General features: G+C 44.5%; 5 protein-coding genes across 16 annotated transcripts; 3 read left to right on the forward strand and 2 right to left on the reverse strand.

Annotated features, from left to right (window-relative positions):
* The first annotated feature begins 100 nt into the window (after window positions 1–100).
* On the forward strand, window positions 101–3,853 carry LOC143898157 (uncharacterized). 2 transcript variants are annotated; one of them, XM_077407436.1, is made up of 6 exons: window positions 101–221; window positions 1,820–1,896; window positions 2,346–2,554; window positions 2,636–2,739; window positions 2,821–3,143; window positions 3,215–3,853. In XM_077407436.1, the coding sequence occupies exons 3-6, from the start codon at window positions 2,369–2,371 to the stop codon at window positions 3,637–3,639; spliced, it is 1,038 nt and encodes a 345-aa protein (XP_077263562.1). In that variant the 5' UTR covers window positions 101–221; window positions 1,820–1,896; window positions 2,346–2,368; the 3' UTR covers window positions 3,640–3,853. The 2 variants fall into 2 exon arrangements, with proteins under 2 accessions (XP_077263562.1, XP_077263572.1); XM_077407446.1 differs by lacking the exon at window positions 101–221 and having other exon boundaries at window positions 1,754–1,896; window positions 2,327–2,554.
* Window positions 3,854–4,489: 636 nt separating this feature from the next.
* On the forward strand, window positions 4,490–6,644 carry LOC143898202 (GPN-loop GTPase 3). Its single transcript, XM_077407499.1, has 3 exons — window positions 4,490–4,791; window positions 5,344–5,540; window positions 5,849–6,644. The coding sequence occupies exons 1-3, from the start codon at window positions 4,747–4,749 to the stop codon at window positions 6,420–6,422; spliced, it is 816 nt and encodes a 271-aa protein (XP_077263625.1). The 5' UTR covers window positions 4,490–4,746; the 3' UTR covers window positions 6,423–6,644.
* LOC143897987 (uncharacterized) lies at window positions 6,304–9,298 on the reverse strand. Of its 2 annotated transcripts, none has more exons than XM_077407001.1 (5): window positions 9,074–9,298; window positions 8,722–8,921; window positions 8,363–8,610; window positions 7,140–8,161; window positions 6,304–7,017 (listed from the first exon to the last, which is right to left on the reverse strand). In XM_077407001.1, the coding sequence occupies exons 1-5, from the start codon at window positions 9,119–9,121 to the stop codon at window positions 6,634–6,636; spliced, it is 1,902 nt and encodes a 633-aa protein (XP_077263127.1). In that variant the 5' UTR covers window positions 9,122–9,298; the 3' UTR covers window positions 6,304–6,633. The 2 variants fall into 2 exon arrangements, with proteins under 2 accessions (XP_077263127.1, XP_077263126.1); XM_077407000.1 differs by having other exon boundaries at window positions 8,333–8,610.
* Window positions 9,299–9,305: 7 nt separating this feature from the next.
* Mrpl18 (mitochondrial ribosomal protein L18) lies at window positions 9,306–12,043 on the forward strand. 5 transcript variants are annotated; one of them, XM_077407569.1, is made up of 4 exons: window positions 9,306–9,439; window positions 9,559–9,825; window positions 9,945–10,058; window positions 10,145–10,627. In XM_077407569.1, exons 2-4 carry the CDS (start codon window positions 9,632–9,634, stop codon window positions 10,374–10,376), a joined length of 540 nt encoding a protein of 179 aa, XP_077263695.1. In that variant the 5' UTR covers window positions 9,306–9,439; window positions 9,559–9,631; the 3' UTR covers window positions 10,377–10,627. The 5 variants fall into 5 exon arrangements, 2 of the variants coding, with proteins under 2 accessions (XP_077263695.1, XP_077263691.1); XR_013257156.1 differs by lacking the exon at window positions 9,306–9,439 and adding an exon at window positions 11,877–12,043 and having other exon boundaries at window positions 9,467–9,825; window positions 10,145–10,496; XR_013257155.1 differs by lacking the exon at window positions 9,306–9,439 and adding an exon at window positions 10,965–11,160 and having other exon boundaries at window positions 9,467–9,825; window positions 10,145–10,496.
* On the reverse strand, window positions 10,498–26,919 carry LOC143898133 (protein Wnt-5b). Of its 6 annotated transcripts, none has more exons than XM_077407376.1 (9): window positions 24,474–26,919; window positions 23,086–23,202; window positions 17,740–17,840; window positions 14,047–14,312; window positions 13,749–13,929; window positions 12,829–12,940; window positions 12,564–12,666; window positions 12,167–12,334; window positions 10,498–12,027 (listed from the first exon to the last, which is right to left on the reverse strand). In XM_077407376.1, exons 3-9 carry the CDS (start codon window positions 17,823–17,825, stop codon window positions 11,840–11,842), a joined length of 1,104 nt encoding a protein of 367 aa, XP_077263502.1. In that variant the 5' UTR covers window positions 17,826–17,840; window positions 23,086–23,202; window positions 24,474–26,919; the 3' UTR covers window positions 10,498–11,839. The 6 variants fall into 6 exon arrangements, with proteins under 6 accessions (XP_077263502.1, XP_077263512.1, XP_077263520.1 ...); XM_077407386.1 differs by having other exon boundaries at window positions 19,730–23,202; XM_077407394.1 differs by lacking the exon at window positions 23,086–23,202 and having other exon boundaries at window positions 24,474–24,915; window positions 25,224–26,917.
* Between the last annotated feature and the right edge of the window lie 512 nt (window positions 26,920–27,431).

A 27,431-nucleotide genomic window follows, 5' to 3' on the forward strand; every position in this document is an offset into this window, starting at 1 on the left:
CTTCCTCTCTTCCTCTTTCTCGTGTGTGCGTGCGAGCGTTCTCTCTCTCTCTCTCTCTCTCTCTCTCTCTCTCTCTCTCTCTCTCTCTCTCTCTCTCTCTCTCTCTCTCTCTTCGTACATTCACAATTTCCGATTCCAGCTATTGAGATGCAAAGATGACTAGATATACACGATTGTCGCCGACATCAAAATTATCGAAAATTGCACATCGCACCTGGGAGGTAAGAAGAAAACGTTACACATAGCTCAAAGGGGTCACACTCAAAGTGGTAAAATTCTGCCTGACCTGTTTAGAGCACGCCTGAAATAAATCGTCAAACCATCGTTCACCTCCACGATTATATCACGCGTTATTTGTGTGGTCTCTTTGAGAATTTTTTAAATATATATATATATATTATATCTTGGTGTCTATATCATGCTTTTTAATATCAATGATGGATGCTTCGATCAATAAAAGTATCAATACCTTTCTCGAACGGTCGACCTCTCGTCGACTTAAATTCTTCGCCGACACAGCGATGACAAAATCCACATTCTAAATTTCATTCATTCATTATACGCGCCACGTCATTCTGCTTAAATTCCATTCGCCAGACATGTATAGGATGTCTTATCTTTTAATAGTTGACATTTCAGGGATTACGCTCTATGGGATAAAATAAGAAAGATAATTATATTAGTCTCTCTTTTCCCCTTTCTCTTTCTAGGAGTACACAACTGCTCTGTTAAAAATTGCAACGTTAAGGGGAGACAAAAATTTAACGCGTCCTCCCAAATTTTACTTTAGATAATGCGTTAAAAGATAACGTATACTTTATTTGGAAGAGACTCCACCATCGATCCGATTGAGTCATAACTGATATGTATACTCAGGAAAAGGGGTACAAAACGTCGATGGAGCATTATAGGATACGCGCTCGGCCCAATTGCAGTCGTGATCTTCGACGACCTGAATTCCAACAGGCGCACGTAGCATTCCAATTAGTATAAACGCGAATGCACATGCATCGTATCGATTTATTGCGGCGTGTGTCCGAGAAGAACGGACGTGAGGTTTCCCGTTATCGACTTATTCGGGGAGAGATCAAACTCCTTCATCTCTGCGAGGTGCTCCTCCGAGGCACACCTCGAACGACTGCAATCAGGCATTGATTAACTTAAATCGGCGATTAATTTTTTGCACCAGAATTGTGTAATATAACTTGACATGTGTTAAGCTACATGAAAATATTGACAAAAAATATTGACAAAAAATATTGTGAGAAATTTTGAATAATTTTGAATAATTTCGTGAGAAATTAACCGTCAATTGAGTTATTAAAATCAAAGTCCATAAGGGTTTATCGTTGTGATCTCTTTTCAGTATCACTAGATTTATCATTCGTAATGCACCGTATCATACTTTTTCTGCTTAAGAAAGAATCAACATAGATCTACAATTATACATTGAAAAGAAATTCGAGACATTGAAGAAAAGACAAAAAAACGAAAAAGTTCTACTAAAAAGAAGGCAGACATTTTATCATAGGCTACACTGCGTTATATTTAAATACTGTTATATTTTAAATAAAACAAACTTAAAAAGCCGAAGTGAAAGAAGAAAGAAGACCATTTTGAAATATTGCGTTGCGCCGCGCCTTGTCTTTCTATCGTGTCAAGCCGGTCAAGCGTGCATGCGCAGACAGCGCGGAATGCGGAATGCCACGTGTGGTCAGCGTGGTGTTGCAATTGCAATGGGGTTTCCTAACCTCGTAACTGCGGCGATTTTATCAAGTCGGGAGCTAAGAGTTTTTGTACTAAATAACGTAAATTGCAGGGTTGCTATTTATATGCCGCGTAGATCGAGTTTCGCTGAGATTAGTGAAAGGACATTCCCCCATGTGATTCTCTGATGTAAGTTTAATTTAATTTGATTTTAATCTACGTGTGAAATACGTAATTTAAGTTATCCTGTTTATTTTGTGTTAAGTATAAATAACCAGAATAAACTGACTGTAATTTGATTAAGTATCTTTTCCAAGTTGGAAGATTAAATTTTGAGAATTTTAACTTTTAACCCTCTAATGGCAAGGTGGTTTTTCGGAACATATTTAATCAACGTACAAAGTAGATAAAAAGAAGTAAATAATAACATAAAACTTTTTTCTCTGTTTATTTATGCATAAAAGAATATAATAAAGTTTATTAATTGAATTTAAATAATTGCAATAAAACAAGAAACTAAAATAGACAAAGCCGTGGGTCACATCCGACCCAACCCTACCGTTATAGGGTTAATAGTCGACTTGCATTTTTACATTACGCATATATGTTGTTAAATTAGAACTGTTTCAATTGGAAAGGTATTAGTTGAAACGACATCGAGATGGGTCAAGTAGGAGAACAGGGTAGCGATAACGGTGTGTCAGATCTCCAGAGCAAACATGACAGCAACGTCCAAAACAAGAAGCAGAAGGAGGAAAAGAAGTACAAATGTGATTATCCCGACTGCAATGCCGTGTTTTTACGACCTAATAGATTGGAGAGGCACATAAGATCGCATACCGGAGAGGTAACAATCATGAGGATGAAAGTAATTGTGTTATGTGATATTTCAATGTTTAATGACTAATGATTCTACATTCTCTAATAGAAACCTTACAAGTGTAGCCATCCAGAATGTACAAAATCGTATACAAATTCCTCTCATTTAAAAAGGCATTTGGAAACGCATAATGTTGTGAAGAAAGTGTACACGTTCGTATACGTTGGCATATATTTCAATCAGACTTGTAGCCAATACATTAATATATTAATATGTTACTGTCTCAATTTTAGATGCACGGAATGTTCAATGGGAATGAGAAGCTTACAGGGTTACAAACGTCATTATAAGCAGATCCACGGCGAGAAGAGGATTTCCTGCAAGGAATGTAACGCGACTTTCAATAAGAAGCATCAGCTTGTAACGCATCAAGCTTCTGAGCACTCAATCATGCCTATAGTCTACAAGTGTGATAAGTGCAACAGAAGTTATCTGAATCGCAGTAGATTTAACCGGCATCAAAAGACACACGAGAAGCGTTGTCCAGTACCTGGATGCTCAGAGGTGTTTGATAAGTGGACGCTTCTGTGCGAACATAGAAGAACAAACCATAAAGGTATGTGTGTATTACAGAAAAATAAATTATATCATAAGAATGTAACCGAGCAGAACCAATTTTCATTTCAGATCATAAATGCGACACTTGCGGCAAAGTATTTCGTAGTAAAGCCAACCTAAATTTACACTGCAAGATACATTCCGAAGACAGATTGGTTTTTCCGTGCCCATACGACAATTGTCATAGATTTTACTTCTATAAATCTAATTTGGACGAGCATGTGAGAACTAGTCATCTCGGAAAGAAATTTTACTGCGATATATGCTCCGTGGGATATACGTCGAAGCGACGGTTGATAGCGCATATTAAGCGTCATTACGAACCCAAGAAGAAGAAAAAGAAAAATAGAGAACCACGAAAGAAACGGAAAGATGTTGGTGTACCAAAGAGAAGCGTGATGTCTGCCTTAATTGGAGTGAATTTGCCATATTATTTAGAAAAGATGGTGAGGGAGCGAGAAACCACGATAAACGATACAGTGACAACAACTTGATAAATCTTGATAAATACCCAAACGATATAGAAAAATCTATAGATTCATTATGTCTCTATTACAATAAAATTGACGGTGTAACATTTGTTATTAAATTCCGATGTAACATTTTCTATAACGAATATTCAAATTAGGATAAATCTAATCTTGCATTTGTTCTTATATTTTCATTCTTTCTCTATTATTTTCAAATCGAATGGTGAAATAAAGAGGCTCAAGAATAAACAAAAAAAAATTACTCATACACAAAATAAATAATATCCCAGGCCTCTTCCTCAAGTTGTCCTCTCGAGTTGTCAGCTCCCTCAATGCGACACTTTCTGCGTCGTTATCTTCTGAAACAAATAAATGATTTGATGTTAATTAATTGTTACGCAATCATAAACGCATCAAACTTCTCATTCATCATTCAATTAGTACATTTTCCCCCAAAAAAGTCGGTACAAAAATAAATTCTTATAAAATTTCAAATTATTTCTTTTTTTTTAATTATTATTTCAAAATCATGATAAAATTATCGCAAACATAAATTATGTAAAATTACATTTTTAGTAAATAATGTATCATATGCTTTTCAGGTATAACATCGAGTATAATATATTATACAGCTGCGATCGATTTGCTTATTTACATTTTACATTGTTCACAACTTAATTAATTTTTTAAAATTACAAACTTAAAAATGAAGATGTTCCAAAGTTTCTTATTTTTGCTTTCACCGCGCCGGACAGATGGTTTCGTGAGATAGCCAATCACGTTAATTGCTACGAGAGGTTCATTCCGCGGCTGCACCTACTCTCTCTGGGTTCCTCAGTTCCACTTGAAACGTGGGCATGTTTACATTCGACATTTGTGTACTTACTCTTCAGACTTCTCTTTGATTTGATCGCAGAATAGATTAATAGATATCTTTCAGTTTTATTTACGCGATACTGTGTCTTTTGCCCGATGCGATAACGTTCCGAGACTCTTTCTTTCAATAATTATAAGTGTCTTGCGCAATTTTCCTTTTGATGGCACAATATACAGAATATAAAAATTAGGAATATAATCGGTGTTATATTTATTAATCGTGCATTTATAAATACATGCGCGTTTCTTATCAAAATGAGGTATGCTCAGTTAGTAATGGGTCCAGCCGGCAGCGGCAAGGTAATAAATTTTAATTGTTTGTCATTTTGTTTTTTAAGGTTAAGGTTAGGTTAAGACTTAATCTTATCTCCAACCGATACCAGACCGTGAAATCCCAGTTGTTTGACATGAAATTTAATAGGTATTATGTATAAAAATGCCTTATCCTTTTACTTGAACTTTTTCTCCTCCCCCTCAAATGAGAAACTTTCCTCTTTAAAACTCTCCTTCCCTTAAACGGGGAATCCTCCTTTTAATCGAGGAATACGGGACGAAGGTCGGGATCCAATCACCGACCTTTCAATCACTAATTATTTGCAGACAGCTATGCGTTATCTCGAATTGTCTGTCAAACTTATATTAGATTTGTTTTTCCCTTGCTGCACTAGTTGGAGAAGTATACGTATACGTTAAAGCGTGAGAAACGTACATACGAGATTCTCACACTTTAGTGTAACAGCTCTTGAACTAGTGCCCCAAGTTCAACGATAGAAAACAAATCCATTAATTGAATACTAACACTTGCCTGAATGAAACAGCTCTATTAATATTTTGATTTTGAATTTTAAATAGTCCACTTACTGCTCAATTATGCAACAACATGCCGTCGACTCGGGAAAATCGATAGATGTTGTAAATTTGGATCCTGCGGCAGAACATTTTGATTACGAGCCTCTGGCGGATGTAAGAGACTTAATTCAGTTGGATGATGCCATGGAAGACGACGAATTTAACTTTGGACCCAATGGTGGACTTGTATTCTGCATGGAGTAAGTTACTTTCTATTGAGTGCGCTATTTTTTTTTTTTTTTTTTTTTTATATATCCTTATATCTTATTGCAATACGGGTTCTCGAAACGGGTTATACCATTGTCACTTCATATTCTTTCGCTCTCGAGCTTTAATCTTCCCATCAGTCTCTTATAAAACTGGCACACATGGGATAAGGGAATTGAATCTGAGACCCATCGATTACGAGTTCATTGTTCTCACACGGAGTCACGTGTCATCCTATCATTTATTTTTACAATTAATGCTTTATCTTTATGTGATAAAATTACGTTTTTTTTTTTTACAGATACTTGGTTGAAAATGCAACTTGGCTGGAAGAGAAATTAGGTGACACGGAAGATGATTATATAATATTTGATTGTCCTGGACAAATCGAGTTGTATACTCATATGACTGTGATACGACAATTGATAGCTGTCCTGCAGAAACTTAATTTCCGTATATGTGGAATCTTTCTGATAGACGTCCAATTCATGATAGACGCATCGAAGTTTCTGTCAGGCACCCTGGCTGCCCTTAGCGTAATGATAAACTTAGAAATTCCTCATATCAGTATTCTTAGCAAAATGGACCTGTTATCGAAGAGCGCGCGAAAAAAATTAGACAGCTATATCGATCCCGATCCAACTAGTTTATTAGCAGATACAGAAGGAGATCCGTGGAACGACAAGTTTCGCCGTCTCACAGAGAGTCTTGGTAGAATTATAGCGGATTATAGCTTGGTGCATTTTTTGCCATTAAACATCAAGGATGAGGAAAGTATTGCAGACATAAAATTAACGATCGATAATACGATACAATATGGTGAAGACGCGGATGTAAAAACGAGAGACTTTGAAGAACCGTGCGAAGACGACTAGAGGATGGATCTTGGTCATGTCGTGAAAAAGGAAAGTTATTTTACATTCTGATTGTTTACACATTATGGTATATTTCTACGATAATTATTAAAAGAGAAAATAAAAAAGATAACATACCGCAAGCACAGGAAACGCTTTGTTAATTCATTTTATATTGCTTTATAAAATTTTCTTTGTACAATGTGAAATATTTTATATATTACTGAATATTTTATCTATCTACATACGTATTCGATGTGCTAAATACGAACGTGAGACATCCGAAGGCGATGATCGAGCCATGCCCAATGATTGCACTTCCTTCCCATCCTTCCTCCAGATGCTCGTTAATTCTCATATCACGTTTTATATTACATTTGCATAAGATTTTGTCACCCGTGTGCGCATATTCTTCCAAGCAAGCTGCTTCTTCCCTGTGCAGAATAGTTTTTATCATATCAGAAGTCTCTTCCTCTTTAGTGATGTACATCGCTTTATCAGTCTTTTCCTCTTTCATTTGTTCCTCTAAAACACGAGTGCAGTCACAAGAATACAGCACGTGGTCCACCACCGTTCCGTATTCGCTGTAATTGAGTAATTCGTAACGCTTGGTCACCTATAACAAAGATAGACGACGATGAGGAAAGAAGAAAGATCCTTTACGTCAATTCGCCTTCCTTAATCTCTTTTGCATTCTCTGTTAAAGGAAAAGTGTGTGCGCGTACGGTATTTACTTACCTCGTCGAAAAATATTACTGCGTGTTTGGAGGATGTGAAAGCGCAGCTACCGTATTTGGACAAAACTAGGTCGCAATTCGGACCGTTGCCGATAACAAAGGTTCTACGAGTCATGAATGCTGGTGGATTAGGCTTAGGGCTTAAAGAAAGTAACGCGGCTCTTGCTCTTCTATGACAATTTATTGTTTCATAACTCTCCCCGTCCGGATTCAATATTTGCTCCAGTCTCTGTTGCGCTAATGCCTCCAATACTGGTCTTTCTAACAATTGGACACCTTCTTTAATGTTATTATAATCATGGTTGCTCGCATAAAATTCGCGATTATTACATTCCTTAGAACTATCCGTCGCAGTCTCGCTCTCCACTTTACTCGTGTGTTCACTCACTTCTGACTCTTTCCGCCGATCACTTCCCTCATCCATAGTATTATCACACTTCACTCTTTTTGTTCTTACTTCATCGGTTTCTTCAGTTTTCTTATTTTCTACACAATTATCTTTGCTATCCGCTTTCTCAACGTCTGTCTGTTGCGCTTCTTCATCCGTAGTATCTCTTATAGGCCATATAAGACCATCTTGATAAGAATGTACCGGATCTATGTGCGGCGGGTTCTCATAATGGAACTTGACGCTGCAGGGAACTTTTATTCTCGGACGACCCTCCAATCTCACCTTCGTCCGAAATAGTGGATTGGCAGCGCGCGCTTTACGTAAGAAGTCCAGTTTGACCGCGTGCTGATCTATTCGTTGATTCGCGTACTTGTCCCAGAGCTTTATGCGTTCTGTCACCCTGCAAGAGGTCAACAGATTCTGATCTATGAAGTGATTCGGATGATTGGGACACATCCATCGGCCGATTGGAAAAGCAGTCAGCGGTGGGTCCAAGCAGTCCTGATGAAAATATAACGGACAATAGTCACACGCGATTAACGGCGCCTTTCTGCAACTACGTCCACATTCGTAGCATAACCGAGCCGGCAATGGGACCATTAAGTTGCTATCCAAGCAGTGACTTCTCCCAACTGGAAAAGAAAACAATATTACGTTTAATACAAAAATCTTAATCGATTCGAAGCAGTTACAGCGCAGTGTGACCGATATTTACAAAATTTAATTTTCGTCCTACAAGAAAAAGGACAAAGAAAAAAGAAAAGACAGAGTAACACACACACGCACAATCTCATCTTGCCTACCATTGTTATACGACGAGCTCAGTGGTTTACCTCTTCTGCCAGACACGTAATCCAATTTATTGCTTCCAGGAAACATTATAGGCAACTGTAACTCCTTGGGCAATTCAAACTCCCTTGGATTTACCAGAGAAGCCGCCAATGTTAACACTTCCAGAGCGGATCTCTGTTTCTTTTCGTTTCCCTTCTCATCCAAGAGTACCTCCCTTTTGGAGGCGCAACGGCAGGCGTAGCACAACCATTCTCCATTAGGAATGTCTGTCGGATCCACCGCAGGATAGCTATAAAGTAAAAACTTTAGAACTATGCTTCTCTTTTGTGGACGGCGAAACATTCAATGTCTCGTAGCAAGGATTTCCAAAGCAGGTAGCGATTGTTCCAATCACACTTACTGGCACTGTAAGTGATAGGAGGCCGGACATTTGTCGCAGCATATAAGCTCTCCACCATCTTTACAAGCGTCGCAAAAGTCGCGATTGTGGCCGCGACCTCGCCTCTTGAAGTACGGATGCTTCTTCTCCTCCTTCTCCTTCTTCGCTTTCGCCGTCTTGGAGTCGTCGGATATCGGTGGCGCTATGAGAGCCTGTATTTGCTGATAAAGAAAAAAAAAAAGATAATTCGAGTAAGAGGCGATGTCTTTCGCGTAAGGACGAATTAATCAGACCGTTGAGTAAAAACCCAGGACGATTTTTCACACACTGAAATTCGGGGTGTTAATGATATAGATCCGCTTATTCCGCTTACCGGCATCAATCCGCCTATCATCGGAAAACCATACTCGACGGTACTCATTTGGGAAACGCAGCGACGAACGTTGAAAATAATCAAAATTGTCCCCTCGTGTTCTTTGCGGGTCTCTGCCTCCAGTCGATCGGTGTCCACTCCGTCCACTCTCCGCCACCATTCCTCACCGTCTCTTCACCGTCTCTCGTCCTCTCGTGGTCTCTCGCGCACTAATGTGACGCTCACCGAGTGGCGAGCTGTTTTGCTGGCTGGACGCTGGACGCAGTGGACGCCACTGGACGCAGCCATTGACGCGTCCCGAAACTCATCGAAATTCGAGAGATAAACATATTCGCAAACTGTCCAATTCGTTTGCAAGAATAGTCGGTGTGTATTTTACAATTTTCTCATTCATGCATGCAAAGATGTCTTTTGTACGATAAATCTGCTAAATACGTCGATTTATGCCCGATCGAAGGAGAACCTAACCTAAATTTTTGTGAAAGAAACAAGAAACGCAACAATCGTGGAAGCCGAGACTTCGACAAGAGTGACAAGTGACAAGGTAAACGAGCGACCATGTATTCGGCGAATGCACGCGCCGGTATTGCTCGCGCGTTTTTCGCGCACCGAGGGCTGCACGGCAACGTGGAGCTGGTCGAGAGGTGCACGGAGATCGTGAATCGAAATCCGCGGAACTTGGAGCGGCTGAGGATAGCGAGGAAACCCAGCGGTTATCATCTCAATAAGCCCGGGCATTCGTACTGGCACAAGTAAGAGATTGGTTTGTTTTTTTTTTTTTTCAAGTTCCAATTGCCACGAATAAACAAGACCTACATTCTCGTTTTCATTACAATCAGTTTAATCACACTGTCACTGCGTCAATTTACAGATTGTTCCTTGTTAAGAAACCGCGCTACATTACCGCGGAAGTGCGCCACTTTGAGAATGGACCGGTTGTTACAGCTTCCAGTGGGGAATGGGCATTGAAGAAACAGTTATATCGGTACAAAGATTCAGTCAGATTATCTATTATTATATATTTTCTCCTCTAATTTTCTTCATCCTGTTGACGTAACGCAAATGTTTCAGGACCACTGATGGTTCAGCTTATATTAATGTGGGACGAGTGTTGGCTCAACGTTGCCTGGAGGCTGGGATCTGCGAAATAGAGATTGATGCCGCGTTAACTGGAAACAAATGTGAATTGTTGATTAAAGAATTGGAGAAGAGTAATATCATTCTGACTGAGCCGCCAGTGTACAAGTATCCAAATTCTTGGGACAGATACCGACCGGAAAAGCCATGGGAGATCCACGAATAGTCTGCTTCGTCTCCTCTATATAGTAATATGAACAGATTTTTAAGTGCAGAGTGAGAAACAAAGTGTATGTCATACAAACGACGTGTGCTTCTCGGTGGAAACCGAATAAGGTGAAACTTGGTGAGTGATATGAGATATTTTATTATCTTAGCATCTATTCACTGTGAAATGCCGAGTTTTGTACATTACAGTATCTAGGAGTAAAAATAAATAAATTGTATCGCTGTTAAATAAACGTCTGGTCTACTAGAGATGTAAGGATGTGACTTAAAAGCATGTCATTACCTAAGGCAAGTACATTCCTTCAGACATGGTGTGCGATGCGAATGGAATGTAACGTTACGTGATTCTTATCATAATGACTGTAATAGAAAATTTAAGTTAAGCTAGATATACGTACATATACAGATTGACACAGAAATGATTATGAAAATCGATGAATTTGCCCAGTGATTGGGTGTAAATATTGGTAAGTGTACCGGTTTATGATGTACAAACTCAACTTGCAAGCCTGTACAATTATCAGAGATATTCCTGTGTCATTCTGTACATGTAAATTAAAAAAATAATTTTGGATTTTTCTTTCAGCTTCCTGGAATCATCTTTTTTTCTCTCTCACCGTCGACGTTTACAATATATTCTATATTCGAACAGTTGGTGCCTAAACTCGCAATATTCTTAAGTATTCCTAAGTAATCCGCAATGTTGCTCGTTTATGCCGCACTATTTTGCGGTTGCTAAATTAAATCGCTTGCACTGAGCAAATAAATACAAATGCAATGAACACTTTAAATAATAATTTTCTTTACAACTATTTTTTATATATTAAGTAACTATTGTAGTTATATATAAAGAGTAGTGTAAAAAGGTGTCTGTGTGCGCGTCACGTGGAATAATTAGACGATTGACAAATTAATTTAACGAGTTTTAATATGGATTTTTCATAGGAGACTAAATGCAATTTAAGTTTATATTTTACTCGTCTCCATTAAAAGAATCGCGTCAATTGGATGATCTTAAATTGCGATGCGCTTAATTCCTACGAACACACAATTAAAAGTTTCTTGATTTGCTTAAACTTTTTTTTTGTAGGCCACGAATAATTTACGACAAGACTAACTCATTTCCCTGATAAAATAGATTACTTAATATTCTGATAAAATTTATCTTTTAGATTACCTATCGCGGTAATAAGTAATAATATTGCGTAACATACATACATGTATCACACATACACGCATATATATTCGCGGAAGAGAGAAGCTTTAATAAAATTTATTTGAGGAGTAGATTTTAAAGTTAAAAATGTACCGCTCAAAATTCATTGACTGTGAAACAATAATGCTGCCGTTACCGAGATACGACTGTACTGTCAGTTGTACACTTCGTATATATATCTTCGACGATGCGAGGACAAGTCCGAAAAAGAATTATGAAAAGAAAAAGAAATAAATAATAGCGCGCTATTTGCAAGTGTGTATATCGATATTCTTCACGCAGGTCTTGCACTCGACGAAGCAACACCAGTGAAACTTGCACTCGCATCTCTCCTTGATGGTCGACTTCTGCGTGTTGTATCCCCTGCCGCAGCAAAGGAGATTGCAGCCGTCCATGCCAGACGAGGTTCTATTGCATAATCTACCCTGCGTGCCTGTTGCAAAAAATAATTCCAAATAATTCGAATATCTTATAAACGTTCGAAAAACTAAATCTTGAATCTCTTCCCGATTTTTCCTAAATAAAAATACTCGATAAAAAATCCAACATCTCTTCGAGAGAGATAGAGTTACCTAGTGATCCCAGGGTGTCGTTCGAGAGGCAGTAATTCGGCGAGTCGTCCAGATAGACCAGATCGTTCGCAGTGGGTACGGAGAACCTGGGATCGCGCATCGATAAGCGGCCGCGCCGATTCACCTTGACTTCGGTCGCACCGTCGTACTTGTCCAACAGAAAATCGCCTGAAAATGCACAAAATTGCGTTACCGTCTGCACAGCATATTCCCTGGACGACGTAAGTGTCTATGACATCGTAAAAGTATCCAAAAGGTATCTTAAATAACGTTATTTAATGATATTTACTATTTAGGATGGATTTTTTTTAGATATCTTCGCATTTAAGATGTCTTTTAAATTGTCACTTGGACTTTGCATTGTTCGGCGATGAGGGACGTTAATCGTCAGACCTACCGATGTCGCGAAACGATGTGAGCTGCTGCCAGCAGGTGATCAGGCTGCAGCTTCCGGAAACGCCGTGACATTTGCACGTCACCTTGGACCTTTTGATGACGGCCTGCGGGGGATGTATGGTCGGCGCATTAGTTTCGTTTGCCGCCCTTTTGGTTCAGCGAATTCGCATTAAATCGCGCGAAATCGATACGCGCGTACATTTAACGCGACGCGACATTTAAAGAGACATTTCTCGCGCGCGAGCTAAGAAAAGAACGAACTTTACCCTGCGACCGGCCTCATTGTTGTGCAGATTCATCAGGCTCCTGCCCTGCTCCCGGCTGCCCCTCTTAAAGCTGCGCTCCCGCTCCCGCACATCAACGAACGCCTGCGTGAATCTGAAACGGACGTTCGTTCACATTAACTTCGATAATTAAGTACTGCATCGTGATATATAAATTATATCTCTATATATGTATATACATAAAAACTAGAATATCTGTCCGCGTACGCTATTAACTTCTGAACCCTTTTTGACCAATCTAGACCAAATTTTGCATAGTTACTCTTTAGATTCTTGCAGAAAATATACCATGCAACCTTGATATATTCTACTCCTCCCTGATTTCTTCTCCTTGACACTTTGTAATAATTAAAGTTTAGTGCATTATTAGATCACAAGTCTAACGAAAAATACAACAATACCGTTTTATCAAATAGAAATAAAATTACATTAACAAGTAGTGGCTAAAAGAAATTGTTTTCGGAAAAATACCACGATAATGTATCTCGACTGTTATTATTATTGAAATATATGACGACGGCAATCGTTATCTATAGGTATGCGCATGACTCTTACGATCCATCGATGGACCATCATTAATCAAATACCGAAGACCGGTTACGCTGTGTTAATCAGATATAGAGAGTTAGGAAAAATAATCGCGCGCAGAAACATCGTCGCGCGTATCTTTTCGCGCTGGCACAACATCTTATTACCGACGAAAACATGCCTCAAACCAGTTTCCCCGGCTTCTCCGTGACGTTCGCGAGGAGAGAAAAAAAAACACGAGGGAAAAGAAAGAAGGGAAAGAGAAAAGGAAGAGTGTTCGCGCCCGTACTCCTTCGAATCTTATAAAAGCCACTAAAGAGTGGCTTTTATAGGACCGGCGGCTTACGCGATTCGCGCGACGCGCTCGCACTTACTTGTAGCCGTACTCGAGATTATCCCCACATCCGCCCCAGATCCAATCGCGCTTCAGATCCTTGGGCCTGCTACTCCTGGAACATCCGCACGACGACAGCTGGCCGTCCCGGCAGGAACGGCTGACGGAGTAGACCACTCCGGCGGCGGTGATCGCGTGAACGAACGCGGTCTCCCTGCTCGCTGCAACGGACAGCGTCGTTTCAATTAGAGAAAAAAATAGATGAAAAGATATCGCTCATATCGCTGTCGTTCGCACACGCTACGGTTCCTGAACGTTGGCATTAGCGCCGATTATACCTATTCTGAGTATCGGACCGAACACCGTCTCGTCGTGGACGGTGGAGCAGTTCCACCTTCTGTCCCTGAACTGATGCTGGCACTCCATGACACCGTACTTGGCGCCCTTGGCCACGCTGAACATGTGGTCCACGGACAGCTGGCAGAGCTTTCCCTGGCCCTGGGACAGGCCCTTCAGACCAACGCAGATCGTGGAGGCACTCGCGTCAAACGGTTCCATCGACTGCGCCGGTTCCAATTGCGGCAGGTGTCGCAGACCCAGATTTCTATAGGGGTACAAAATAATAACATTAGTTAAAAAACACTTGCAACATCAGGTTTCAAAGATGGGGATCTAGACTTTCTTTTTTTTTTTTTAACATTGGATCGATTGCAATTTTCTGTTATAAGAAGTCCGGAGAATTCTCATTTGGGAATCGACTTGTAAGTTCAACGGCCGTTTCGAGAACTCCACGGCATCGACGAAGCGTCGGCCGCAGTCCCCTTATAACTCCTGGAGATTTGTTACGCCGATTATATAAATTCGGTGCGGGGCGGCGAGAGTCCGTCCGCGCGTCCGTGGGCGCGGAGCGGCCCTTGGATTTCCTCCTTAATGGCGCATTTGTGAGTCAACCGTGCGAGATGATGGAACGGCACCGTCAAAGACAGAAGCCGGGGGTCGGGCATGTGGCCGGGAAAGGGCCCCGCCAATCTGAAATTCGAAACGGACGATCGTCGTCGCGGACGAAGGTTCCAACAGCTCCAGCGAGCTTGAATCGCGTCTCTCTCCCCCCCCTGTTTATTCCCGTCGAGAATCGTCCGTCGAGAAAAATCCCCGGGAAATACTTGGTTGGCGAAATCGCCGATCCAGGGTAGATCCAGGGGATTTGAACGCTCGCAATTTCTGCGCCAGTGACTCCGACAAACTACCTGTTTACCCAACGACGACCGATCGATCTGCCGTTGCGCTGCACGCGCGATTTGTGTAAACCGCACATTTGTAGTTTATGGCGACAAGATTTAAATCCTACATTTTCATATATCACCAGAAAAAATGTAGATATTTAGAATGGTCACGACAAAGAGGACACCCTGTGTAAGATTAGACATGTTGATACTTGATATTTGCACGCACAAGGTACTATTCTTCTGTTTCAGACAAATTTTACGCTTGCGATTTAACCCTTTAGTGCGCAGCTTTGCATATATGCAAAGCGAATTTTCGATGTACTCGTGTATTCTTTCTTATGAAGTTCGAACTGAAAACATGCACATTTGTAAAGGGCCTTCCCTGGCCCCCCCCTTCTTTGGAAAGTCAAATTAGTCAAAGAATTTTTAAAATAACTTTTTAGAATTAAGCAGTCATTATTTATTTAAAAAATACTCAGAATGCTACGAAAAATTGCGCATTTAAAGGTGAAAAGAGCAACTTTTCAATTATATCTCGTAATCTCAGGTCTGGATTTCCGTCTCGCAATCGCCTTCGTCGACGTGCGCAGCGAGTCGCGACAACCTGCACGGCGACTCGGTGCAATGCAACCTGGACGACCGACGACCTGCGCGAGCGTGACTCAGGTGAATATACTCGTCGGGATTGTCGGCGATGTGACTCGACCACTTGAGATGTATCAACGGCGTGCGTTACTTAGGAATTTCTACAGCGCAATTATTGGAAGACCATCGTAATTTCATCAAGCCGTTGGTACATCGATTACCGTTGGTGCATTGATTCTACGTTAAAAGTTGAGTAACTTTCAATGCCCGAGGCAGTGTATATGTATACAATAAGTAAGATTTATTCGCGGGAACAAACAGTCACTTTGAAGTGGGAAAAGGAATGCTCGTCTCCGGGCTGTTTTCTTGTCCGGTATCGGGAAAAACAGAATCCCGTAACAATATTCTCCCCTCCCTCGCGCGTCGCGGTCCATCCGAAGTATATATCCGCTACGATCGGAACAGAGAGAAAGCGAAGTCGTAAAAGTCCATGCACGCGACCGTCTAGGGAGTGTAATAGACGACATTAATATTCTGGAACACGCTCCGGCGACGATATATCATCGGCTTTACACTCCCCTAAAACAATGGCGCGGACAAACCGCGCGGACCGGGGGAAGGGGGCACGCGCGGCAGAAAGAGCGATAATATTTCGACGGGGTACGGCCCACGCAACGCTCGCGCGGGGCCGGCCGCCGGGGCTGGGGGCACCGTCGTCGTCGCGACGTGGGCCGCGGGGCCCGCAAAATAATGCCCCGTGTCACCGAAGAGATTGCGGCTACATCCGCAGCGACGGCGTATATATTCGCATATACGGGGTGTCCCGAGGCGATCGCGAGGCCGCGCGCCGCGCGACGAAATGGGATACCGTCAAGTGTAAAGGATCGCGCCGAGTAATTAAGCAATCGGGGACGACGTAGAAATTGCACGACGAGATACGATAAAGGGGAGCTAATGCGTATATACGTCGGAAATGCGATGTGATTTCTGACTTCATGACTCTCGCTCCTTCAGTTACAGATTAACCGTACAACAAGGAGCGTGTGTCCGGATTGTCCGGAACCGTCGAAAGGAGCAACTTCGGGGGAGGCTTGTAAGCGCATTCCGATGAAAAAAAGCGGTCGGTTAGGCGAGGACGAGGATTTCCTTGCGAGAGATAGGGTATACGAGAGGTGAATTCGGGGCGCGAAGCAGGTCTGGGGCGATCCGACCGGCACACAAAGGCGCGCGGGCGTCCGGGACCATTCGGCGATTGGTCATGCTCACGCCGGGTAGAACACAGGGGCCGGAATGGCAATTCAGAGATTAGACACACTCCCGGCGAACGAGGCAGGGCGAACGAGCGACGTGGGGAACGAGCTACGAGCTTTCGTTCGCGGCGAGAGAGAGAGAGAGAGAGGGGTTTTCGAGAAGGCCACGCGAAAGATACGCTCGCTCGGATTCCCACGATGCTCGTGGGCACAAAGGCCCATAAATCTGGAATCCGCGTGAAGAATCGCGTCGATATTCGTCTCCTGGCCGGCGCGGCGACGTGTCGACCTAATAATCGCGCCGGGAACGATCGTCGCGCCGCGTAATTAACGTTTAAATACGAAAATTAAATACAGTTTTTGTCGACGGAGATATCGCGAGTCGATTATATCTCCCGATGGAAATATAATTCGACGATTCGAGACGGTGGTGTCACTACCGCGCGAATAAAAAGGGCGCTTACGATTCCTGGCGGGAACGAATTCGATCGACACTCGGCGACCTCCTCTTTAATGAGAGGTATAAAAAGAAGCAGAGATTATTCGAGATAAACTGCTCGTTTAGCAATTCAATGAATTAATTTGCTCGATAAATTCATTTATTCGCTCGCCTCTCTCACGGTACTTGGCGTCCCCGCGCGTGGTATACGGAATTTCAATTAACCGAGTCGACGTCGATCATCGCAAATTCAATGAAACGTTAGAGCGGCACCCCAGCAGCGGGGCGCGGGGCCGTCGCGTCAGTTCATCCTTCGATCGGCGATATCTAGGGCACCCTTTGTCCTTCGACGTCGGCTTATTTTAAGAGTCGCGCGAGCCTAATGAAAAAATGTAATCGCGTCCCATCTAACTATAAATACGCGCGTGAAAACCGCTCGACACCTTCGATCCACGTCCGACGCCGCGGGGAAAAAAGAAGAGAGGACAAATCGTCGCGTCACGGACGAACGATACCGAGAGAAATACTTACATCCAGGTCCCCGGGACCGTCGTGGCGGCGGCGGCGGCGACCATCAGCGATCGCAGGATCAGGAGTGGACCATTGCGCATCGTCATCCTTCTTCTTCACCCCTGCAAGCATCGGAGGAAATCGGCAATTTTGTATTACGAGCATCCGCGGAGCGATCGCGCGGAGGCACCGCGTATTAATCGCTTCATCGGGAAGACCGCCGGCGCAGCCGGCCGTAAATCGTGCCTATATAGCCGTGCGAAAAAGGAGCGGTGACCGCGGAACGGTGAAATCAAGGTCGGATCGATGCATCACCCGGTCGCCGGCGGAAAAATCGGGTCTCAATTAAACGCCGCGGTCGGCCGAAGCGGAATCTTGACGCTCGCGCGAAGCCTAGAAACCGGGGAGACTGGAGGAATGGCGATTCGTGCCGCGCTTTAGAAGCTATCGAGAAGTTAAGATTAACCATATATATATACATATCTCAATCTAATCAGTGTCTTAATTAGGAATTTGGTAAATTATAATAAAATGTTATAAAAACTTGAATTTTTTTCTCGATTGAACTATATAAATGACTTCATTCGAGCAAGTTTTCTTCGTTTAACGCAATATATAATCTCATTTCAAGATTTCGATCAGAATATTCTTCTTTTCCGGTGTAGCTTTCGAAGACTCGAAGCATATAGGAGATCATATAAACTCTGCGGCCGGATTAATTACAATTCATCCATTGACGATACATTTGATTATTCAGACGCCGCGCAGATGAGAATAACTCGCTTTGATCCTGGCCAGGACTCATTGTCAGTAATGTACACACGAAGATATCGCGACGAGAACAGAAACAGATCTCGCATTTCGGGCGATTAATGCAATCCTTCTTGGCGTCTAGATAGGCGTATTCGGTCAAAGGCGCGACAGGGTGACGCCCGTTGATATCAACAATTTGTGCAAGGTGTATAATGTCACAGCTGCGGTATATATTATAATCGTCCCGTGGGCCTGGTTGTCTCTTCGTCCCGAGGTCAGCCGGTAGTCGACGGGGGACAGTGACGTAGCCGAAACGCGCGCGGGCCCGCGCGCGCGAAGCTCTCACGTCTCACGTCCGCTTTCGTTATAACGTCAAGTGCCATCGCATTGTGTAAATAACGTCGAGTGAACCCTTTAAGATAACGGTGCGCGTCGCGTCGCGAGGTAACCGAAGATTTCGTCATCCCGATCTAATTACTAGTTCAACAAGCGTCCCCAAAACGTTCCTCTCGCCGATCCCCGCGATCCCCGATCGTTTCTGCGCAGAATTCTGGAATTCTCCACGCGACGGGGGAAAGGAGAGACGCGGTAGCTCCCTGGCCGCTTTTTCGCGGACCGCTAGCTCTCACCGGTGCGGTGGCTATACATCCCTACACGTGCAACGCAGGTGTACGTACACGCGCGCTCCTTGCGCTCGTATAGACGCGGCACATCGCCGTCTACGTATATCTAGCCCACGCGATCGGCCCGGCGATATTAGCCGGCGCATAAAACGCATTTGCGATCACGGCGGGAATGCAAACGGCGCGCGCTTCGGCGTCCGCGTCCGCGTCCCCGCGCCTAGCCGAGCCGCGCCGCGCGCGGATTATCACCGGTTAAGTATCTCGCGCGCTGGAGGCTCGCGGCTGAACAAGACATGACCGAGGCGATATAGGATGCAATAAGCGCCGTTGCGTCTGCTACGGAATGAGCCAATTGCCGATTCCGTATGGCTGCGTCGTACCGGCGTATAGTTATAATGAGCAACAAAAGGAAGAGAGGCAGAAGGCGAGAGAGAGAGAGAGAGAATCTCAAATCTAATATTAGGTGCACGTGCATAACGACGCACTTTGCTCGGCTACTCGAGTAGTCGCGCTTGCATAATCCCCGTGACAGAGGCCGGCAACGCGCTGGCTGCCGAATCGTAAAATGCGATCGTAACGCGAGGCACGATTAAAACGGTTCGGTTTCGCGGCGCGCGAAGCGACGATTTACTCACGTCGTTAACGCGATATCGCGGATCCTTCGGAATTGGTGAGGGAGAAAAACTTGCGATTAAATACAGAAGATGTCATCTTCGATCAGGCTGGATCTTGATAGCCTAATAATGATAATTCTTATTATTGAAATAAGACTCGTTTTGCAGAGCAATATAAAGGAATAATGGGCCAACGATACGCTAAAACAATTCAAGATATTATTAATAAAATTTATTCGTAAATAGAATGGATAATTTAATAAATAATGTTCCTGTGTGAATTTTGTGTACTAAAAAGAAAAACTTGTCAGTTTAACGTGGGATACGCGGGTTGCGAAATCCATCTCGAATTTCTGGATTATAAATGACGATATCGCTTTAAACACGGAGTCGCGTTTAAAGCGAGCTCAATGAATTGCTTATGTTCGCTTTATTGCGTGCTCTCGGCCTGTCGTATATAATTTAGCGTTATCTCAAGTTCTTCAGCAACGAATTTATTCAACGACGTGATACAGCGCGGATAAAATGCCGATCGCGGTCCCGGAATGTAATCGCGGGAGTAAAAAGAGTGATCAAAATTCACGTTTAAGGATCTCGGGGACACGCAGGCGGATCAGAGTCGTCGATATCCAGCGTAGGCCGTTAATTGTATTCACCGGATAAGACAGCGCGCGTTCGAGGGTCCGAGGCAATAGGCTCTAGATTTTCACGGAGCGCGCCAAGACGACGACTCGAGCCCTCTTAACGAAGCTGGAAGCTAAGGACGGAGTGTACGCACACTTGAGGTGCGCGTACGCGGAGGAAAACGAGAGCCTACCGGGGCCCCGAGAGACCGCGGCGAGAGTGGGCGAGAGGGACGACGGGGGGTAAGGAGGGGCACAGGGGATGCAGAAGGGGCCCCGCGAGAGCGGCAGAGGAAGGAGAGGGGGAAGCGGGAGATGAGAGAAAGAGGAAGGTCGGAGGAAAGGCGGTGGAGAGATCGGGAACCTGGACGCGCGGAGAAGCACGAGGGTACGCGAGTACAGTGAGACCGGTCGACGATTGTCAATACAGCCTGCGCGGGGATATACGACTTGCTGGAACAATTCAGATAGGAGAAAAACCAGTCAACCGCGGAAACACAAACTCCGCTCGATGGGAAGGATCGTTCTGTCTCTTAGGAGTCTGCGCACGGTGCTTCGCATAATCCAAGGACCTGTAATACAACGCGTACTCGAGAACCCACCGTTGTTTTGTAGAAACCAATCGCGAAAATAAATCCTGGAAATACGGAATGTTTTAAAATAGACTTTAAATGCTCTAAAATGGACCACGCTCGATTAAAGCCTCGTTAATTTCTCGATATCTTTTTCCAAGGCGGCGGGGCGAGGTGTTCGATAAAGAGTCATTCGAGGACACATCAGGCACTGTTTGGTAAAACCCGATCGAACGAGCGAAAGCGACCGAGGACCGAGGCGCGAGTGGAGAGTACTCGGAAAGATTGCAACGACGCTGAAGAGTAATTACGTACATCGAGGAGGGAGACGGTCCCTTTTTACAGACACGCGAAAGGAACACAAAAGGCCCTCGTCGGACATTGTAATCGTTGATTACGCTCGCTGTACGTGCGTAGGTATCCGGCACTCCATCCAATCGTAACTCATAACTTTTACGACGCTTTCGTGAAGGTACCTTATTAACATTCAGCCGCACTAATTTATCCTCGGGAGAACTGACTTTTAATTGGGAGCTATCGGAGTAACGACGTCGTATTATACCTTCTCGTTTCGAATCGTATAACGCACGTGACTATAAACGATATACGGAAACTCGGCGTGGATTTTCTGACGGATCGAGTTTATGTGTACGGTACCCGATGGTACACGTTGATATTAATACACGTATTAAGAATCCAATTTAATTTGACAACAAATTGAATACGACGAGATCCCCGCTTTCGGAAACGACGCACGAAAAGTCGGAAATTGTCTCCGCGAGGGATCGTCGACGTCGAGACCTTTCTCTCTCCTCCTCGATCGAGGGTAATCCAGGATAATCGCGCGACTCGATCTAAGATAATGGAAGTACACACGGGCCTCTCGTTGTCGATCATCGTCGTATTACGAAGTCCGGATCGCGAGCGCGTCGTTATGTACCGTCGCGCGTCTCTAAACGTTCCGCGAAATGATCCTCCCCGGTGATTACACCTCTCCGGGGCCAGTTCAATGCCAGGTTCGTCGTACGGCCCCGTCGGGGCTCCCACACGCATGAGCTGAGCGTATAATCGTCGATGATGCGTCTCGTCGTGCGAAATATCTTGTGTACCCGGCGAATATTTCCGCGCGACGACGCGGGGCGCGGCTAATGGCGGCGCGGCGGCGGCGGTCGTAAAACGCGACAGTTTTAAAACGCGCTTTTCACCTCGTTTAAAAGGCGTCGCGTCGTCGCGAGAACGGCGCGGAACGGCGGCGAGCGACGCGATGTTATTCACCCGATAACGACCGCCGTCATTAAACACAACAATCTCTCGGTACTCGGCGATAGATTAAGCTCCTCTCCTCCTCTTACCGCGTCGCGCGATCGTACCGTATTTTTCCGATTGTCCGAGGATATAAGGACCATCTTTACGTCGAGAAGAAAAATTCAGTTCGAAAATATTTTCCCGAGGACATAGAATGAAAATCGGGTCGCGTCCAGCTTTCGTCTGGAAAAATTGTCAGGGATGTCAAAACTAAGAAATATTAGGGATATAATAATATAGGGATAATTTTAATACATTAGTTCTCTTTGTGGATTCTTCGATCCTCGTTGATCGTCCCTTAGGAAAATAACGTCCCATGAGGGAATGGTTTCAGGTCTACGGAAACGAGATCAATGACGCTTGCCGGAGCATGCCATATATATTGTTCGTGACGGTCGCAAAGTGGAGCAAAGTACGAGGCATAACGGAACGGTCATTCGCGAGATGAACTCCGGACGAGCCGTTAAAAAGGGTGGGGAGGGAGGCTCGCCTATTAATCCACCGAGACATCGGTAAATCATTGCCGGTCCAGCGACTATCAAGCGGAAATTCTCGCGACTCGGCTCGGCTCGTACTTATCTCGAGCCGATTCTCTACGCTCGTTTAGCGATAATCTCTCTCTCTCTCTCTCTCTCTCTCTCTCTCCGCGGCGATATCTCTTCGGGAATCCGGTAATCTTTGTCCGCGAGAGAGCATGCCAATTTTTCACGTCAATTATGTTCCGGATGAAATCAAACGAAGGGGCACCGCCGGGATCGCGGACGGGAAATTCGATTTTAAGCGAGAAAGTTCCGGCAAGCGCACGTTCGGATATGTTTCTTAGAAAGTTACGATTTATAATGCATTGCACCGGCACGAACGTTACGAGAATACATACTGTGGAATATTTAAGAGTTGATCCTCCCCGCTGCACGCGCGCGACGTTCGTCCTTTTGGGGTACGGGCTCGGAACGGGCCGAATTTCGAAGCGTTCGACAGACAGGCATCTGCGCGCCTGCGGAGATATTACTTTATGTAAAATCTAGAATCACGCCCGCGAACAAATGGCTGAAAAGTGAAAGGGTTGAGCGTCCTCAGAGTCGCGACCCTCTCGCGACGCGACGCGGGCGAGCGATCGCGCCGATGAAAGCTTATATCTCGACGGTCTCTCTCTTTTGAGTATCGGACCGTCATCGCGTATACTATAACGACCGCCCGCTAACGAGATCCTGTTACGATGGCTGACAGTTGTCTGAACGCGTGTTTCGATCCGCGAGGCTGGTGTCGTTCGCGCGTTACGCGCGTGTATTCTTCGCCGAAAGAATCTTGTTATAGCTTTTATCACCGCGGGGAGACCGAATTCGCAAACGCGCTTTCGGAATCGCATAATTGTATTCCAATTATTCCCATTCCTGTTCTTAGTCGACATTTAAAAGAAATTTTTACGGACACTTATTCTTTTATCGTGTGAGGTATACGTTCAGTTTTAAACCGACAAAAGATCTTTGCCTGTTTATACAATACTCGTGCGTATGAAGAAGAGTTACATCTACGACGTATACAAAAGTATCAACCCTGGGCAATTATAAATTCTTTACAATGATTTAATAAGTATGCATCAAAATTTAAATCGCTTATCGATTTAAGTACGTGAATTTGTAAGAACGCGTGTTTTGTTAACCATATTATACTTTCGAGACGTATCTGTGTAATTGTTTTGATACTTTTGATGGATCATCGACACAAGGTTCGAGGAGTGTCGCTATTTAGACGCGTACAGTGAGTAAAACAATCCGAAACGAAAGTGAAGAGTTATAGATAGACGTGGCGCGCGTTCGCTAGATTTTTGTCCAAGTACTTTTCCTGTAATCAATCGCGTTTCTATCATTAATTAAACATCTAAACAAAAACCATCGATTTTAATTGTCTGACCGGTTCGCGTCCTGCCGACTCCATAGATTTATCTTTCCAACTATAACTGTTTGGAAAAAGTATATAAAATTCATACAATATTATTATCAGGCTACCAAGATCCATGCTGGACAGTGAATGATGTTTTTTTTCTCTCCAATTGATTATACAAAATAACTGTATAAACTTTTATGCTTTACAGTTTGATAAATAATAAAATTTTGTAATTATTATACGCTCTTATGTTCAGACTCGGAAATATTTATTATCTCGAAACTAATAATCGTGCGGCGTTCATCGCGACGAATTGTCCATTATACTAAACTCGTCGGGGTGAGCCACGGCGAGTTGCCGTTTAATTGAATAATTACTCACCGGAACGGAGCAAGCCGCAGTCGTTAAGTATCAGAGATAATTGCGCCCCGGCTCGACTCGCCGGGATAATCTTGTATCGTTCGCTCGTCCTTCCGCGATAATAGCGCGATCACGAGTGCGAATCGATCTCGCCTTCTCCTTATCGGGGGGAAAATCACCCGCGACGGGACCTCGTCCTTTGAATCGTGAATAGTCCTCCGGACGGAAACGTTCCTCTCCTTCCTCGCGCGACACGACTCCGCGCCGCTTCACGTCTCATTTCGCGGCTCATAACACCTACCGGCTCGCATAATTGGTTCGCCCGCGAGTCTCTCTCGGGATCGCACGGAGAGGATCGGGCCAGAGGATCCGAACGAGTACTCCGGCCGTGGATCGAGTACTACTCGCGCGATCCTTCCCCGGCACAGCGCGGCACAGCGAGCGGCACGGCGGAGAACGCGTGCTGGAAGAGCGAGATTTCTTCTCGGAGCGAAACCTGATCGCCTGGGCGAGCTGCTCGCGCTCGGTCACGCCAGCGCGCGATTGCGATCTTGACGGAATAATTTCCGGCGAACTCTTTCGCCGCCGCGTGCCCGAGTTTTAAACGAGTCGCGACCGTTCGGCGCGACTGAACGCGAGGATCCCGCTCTCGAGCCTCCGAGCTCTCTAAGGATACGTTCGAGACGTACGATCGTCCAAGATCGCGCGCCCTCGATCCTTGATGCGTAGCGTTAATTGCCGCTTCAACGAATCTCACGACGTCGAACTTACAGCTCAACTGTGTTCCGCTCGGATGAGCCTGCAGACGGTCGGCGTTCTTGTTCTACTGGAGAACCTGTCATCCGATCCAACGTCCGAGTTAAAAGCGAGCTACCGAGGTGCATTATTCGATGATCCCTCGAGCGCCCGTTTTTGTACGTCGTATAAAGATCCTCAGATTCTTCAGCATTCGTACGGTCGATTTGTCATATATATATAATCCGATTTTCTTAAATCTTAAATCTTTTCCAACGAGCGGCAAGATCGGTATTGCTGACGACGACGATCTCGGCATACAAGACCGAAGGACTCTGCTGAAGCTTGAAAAAACCGCTAGATCTCTATCCGCCACTCGCCAGGCTCCAAGACTCGCGCCTTTTCTTTTCTGGACGAGCTCTTCGGGGAACCAACGCAACGGCGCTTCTTGATCAAAGAGCGAGCGGTTTACTTCGCGCGCAGAACGACTTCGTCAAAGTCGTGTCCGGGTGAAGAAGCCTGGTCCCGGCGGAATCGAGCTCCCGGAGGATGAAAGAAAAAAAACAAACAAACAAACAGACTCTCGCGGCACCTTTCACCGGTGGGGGCACTTCCCGGAGTCTCGTCCCGCGGCGTCCTCGTATCTCGCGGCAAGAAGAAGAACGTCGGAGGAGACGTGTCGCCGGAGACTCGGGGGCGCTCTTCCACAACGGAGCTCTTTCCCTCAACGGGGGACGCGGAAATGACCTCGTTGGAGAACGGTTGCTCCTCCTCGCGGTGTTATCGGAGGGCCCTGGGAACGCTGCGAAACCGACCGGCGCGGCGCGGCGTGTTGGTACAGAATGATCGCGGCAGGGTCCACGAGCACGAGCCTATGGTCCCTCTCTTTTCGCTCTCCCTCCCGCTCCTCCCCTCGCCCCTCGTTCTGTCTCTCTCCTGCTCTCTGTGGTAGTCGCGTACCCCTTCTCTGTCTCGTCGACCAGCGCTTCTTTCTCTCTCTCCCTTGCCCTCGCACTCGATCTCGTTCTCTCGCTCCCTCTCTCTCTCTCTCTCTCTCTCTCTCTCTTACCGTAGGCCCGCGGCTCTTTCTCTCGGAGAGGGAACCCCTCGATGGTCGCACGAAACCCGCCGGCTGCTTCTCTCCCCTGCTGCTTTTCTGCCTTTCCGTTCATCTCTCTTCCGTTGCTCCGCTCGCCGTATCTTCTCACTCTCTCTTTCTCTCTTTGCCTTTCTCATCGTTTTCTTTCCCTCTCTCCCTTTGCCGCGCGGTGGCTGGTTCATTGGTTTCATCGGTGCACCGGCCCGGGCTCTCCGTATTCTTTTCTCTAATTATACCGTTACGTGCAATCGCCCGTGTCAATTAGCAGCTCCTTTCTTTCGTTCCTCCTCTGCGCGCGCTTCTTTTTTTTTCTCTCGCCACTCTGGCTGCTGGAGATCCGACGTGGCGTGCAACCCCTTCGAAGGGATCGCTGCGCTGCGCGCGCGAGGGAAGGGAGAGGAGGTCGGTCGAGGAAGCAGGGCAAGGGGTAGCGGCGCGCGCGATCGGAACCGCCAATTGATCCTCCGCATCCTTCGAGCCGCTCCGCTCGTGTAACAAGGCCGCCACTCGAGCAGGGATATCCGAAAATCCTTCAAGACTTTCTTTCAAGGCTCGATGGGGATTGGTGTGTGTCACACAAATATATAATATCTAAAATGTTTAACATATAACTTAATTAAATTTGCAGCATACGAAACACGAGAGATTCAAGATAAATATTTAATATAATAAATTGAGTACTATATTGATGTAAGTGTTTGAAATGTGTTTATAAATCGCTTTAAGAATAATATATGTATACATATAAGTAAAACATTTTCTTTCTTCTCGTTAAATAGTCGGCGAAAAAGACCGTAAAAAAATTATTCTTTTCAACAGAGGATATACAATCAGAATTTCATTTTTCCGTCTCAGAATCTCATTTCATTTTCAAAGAAAGAGCTTATTTTAGATTCCTTAGAGATCCTCATTATTCTCTCCATTTGGCATTGCATTTAACCGTGAAAATACGGTTTTCCAATTCCATTCACCTTTTTGTACGGATGTCCGACCCCCTCGGAACAAAGATATTATACTCGTCTAAAATCCAATGTTATACAGTCGTAAAATAAAATTTGTAATAATTGTTATAAAAATTTCACAATTCTTTAATTTTAATATTTAGAAGATTACAGATCTCTCCAATTGGCCATAAACGAGGGTGG

This window comes from Temnothorax americanus, unplaced genomic scaffold (assembly GCF_048541705.1).
Source record: "Temnothorax americanus isolate GAGA-0224 unplaced genomic scaffold, ASM4854170v1 Scaffold1, whole genome shotgun sequence".
Classification (NCBI taxonomy): domain Eukaryota; kingdom Metazoa; phylum Arthropoda; class Insecta; order Hymenoptera; family Formicidae; genus Temnothorax; species Temnothorax americanus.

What these genes read in the sequence shown, in the direction of transcription:
- LOC143898157 (XM_077407436.1), top strand. Translation starts at nt 2,369, where the DNA reads ATGGGTCAAGTAGGAGAACAGGGTAGCGATAACGGTGTGTCAGATCTC. An exon ending in TAAGATCGCATACCGGAGAG is followed by an intron (nt 2,555 to 2,635) that starts GTAACAATCATG and finishes ATTCTCTAATAG; the next exon opens with AAACCTTACAAGTGTAGCCA. An exon ending in GTTGTGAAGAAAGTGTACAC is followed by an intron (nt 2,740 to 2,820) that starts GTTCGTATACGT and finishes TCTCAATTTTAG; the next exon opens with ATGCACGGAATGTTCAATGG.
- LOC143898202 (XM_077407499.1), top strand. Translation starts at nt 4,747, where the DNA reads ATGAGGTATGCTCAGTTAGTAATGGGTCCAGCCGGCAGCGGCAAG. An exon ending in GTCCAGCCGGCAGCGGCAAG is followed by an intron (nt 4,792 to 5,343) that starts GTAATAAATTTT and finishes AATTTTAAATAG; the next exon opens with TCCACTTACTGCTCAATTAT. An exon ending in GGACTTGTATTCTGCATGGA is followed by an intron (nt 5,541 to 5,848) that starts GTAAGTTACTTT and finishes TTTTTTTTACAG; the next exon opens with ATACTTGGTTGAAAATGCAA.
- Mrpl18 (XM_077407569.1), top strand. Translation starts at nt 9,632, where the DNA reads ATGTATTCGGCGAATGCACGCGCCGGTATTGCTCGCGCGTTTTTCGCG. An exon ending in GGGCATTCGTACTGGCACAA is followed by an intron (nt 9,826 to 9,944) that starts GTAAGAGATTGG and finishes GTCAATTTACAG; the next exon opens with ATTGTTCCTTGTTAAGAAAC. An exon ending in TTGAAGAAACAGTTATATCG is followed by an intron (nt 10,059 to 10,144) that starts GTACAAAGATTC and finishes CAAATGTTTCAG; the next exon opens with GACCACTGATGGTTCAGCTT.
- LOC143898133 (XM_077407412.1), bottom strand. Translation starts at nt 17,825, where the DNA reads ATGACGATGCGCAATGGTCCACTCCTGATCCTGCGATCGCTGATGGTC. An exon ending in ACGGTCCCGGGGACCTGGAT is followed by an intron (nt 14,313 to 17,739) that starts GTAAGTATTTCT and finishes GTACCCCTATAG; the next exon opens with AAATCTGGGTCTGCGACACC. An exon ending in ACAATGAGGCCGGTCGCAGG is followed by an intron (nt 12,667 to 12,828) that starts GTAAAGTTCGTT and finishes CATCCCCCGCAG; the next exon opens with GCCGTCATCAAAAGGTCCAA.
- LOC143897987 (XM_077407000.1), bottom strand. Translation starts at nt 9,121, where the DNA reads ATGAGTACCGTCGAGTATGGTTTTCCGATGATAGGCGGATTGATGCCG. An exon ending in TGATAGGCGGATTGATGCCG is followed by an intron (nt 8,922 to 9,073) that starts GTAAGCGGAATA and finishes TTTCTTTATCAG; the next exon opens with CAAATACAGGCTCTCATAGC. An exon ending in CAGTAATATTTTTCGACGAG is followed by an intron (nt 7,018 to 7,139) that starts GTAAGTAAATAC and finishes TCTTTGTTATAG; the next exon opens with GTGACCAAGCGTTACGAATT.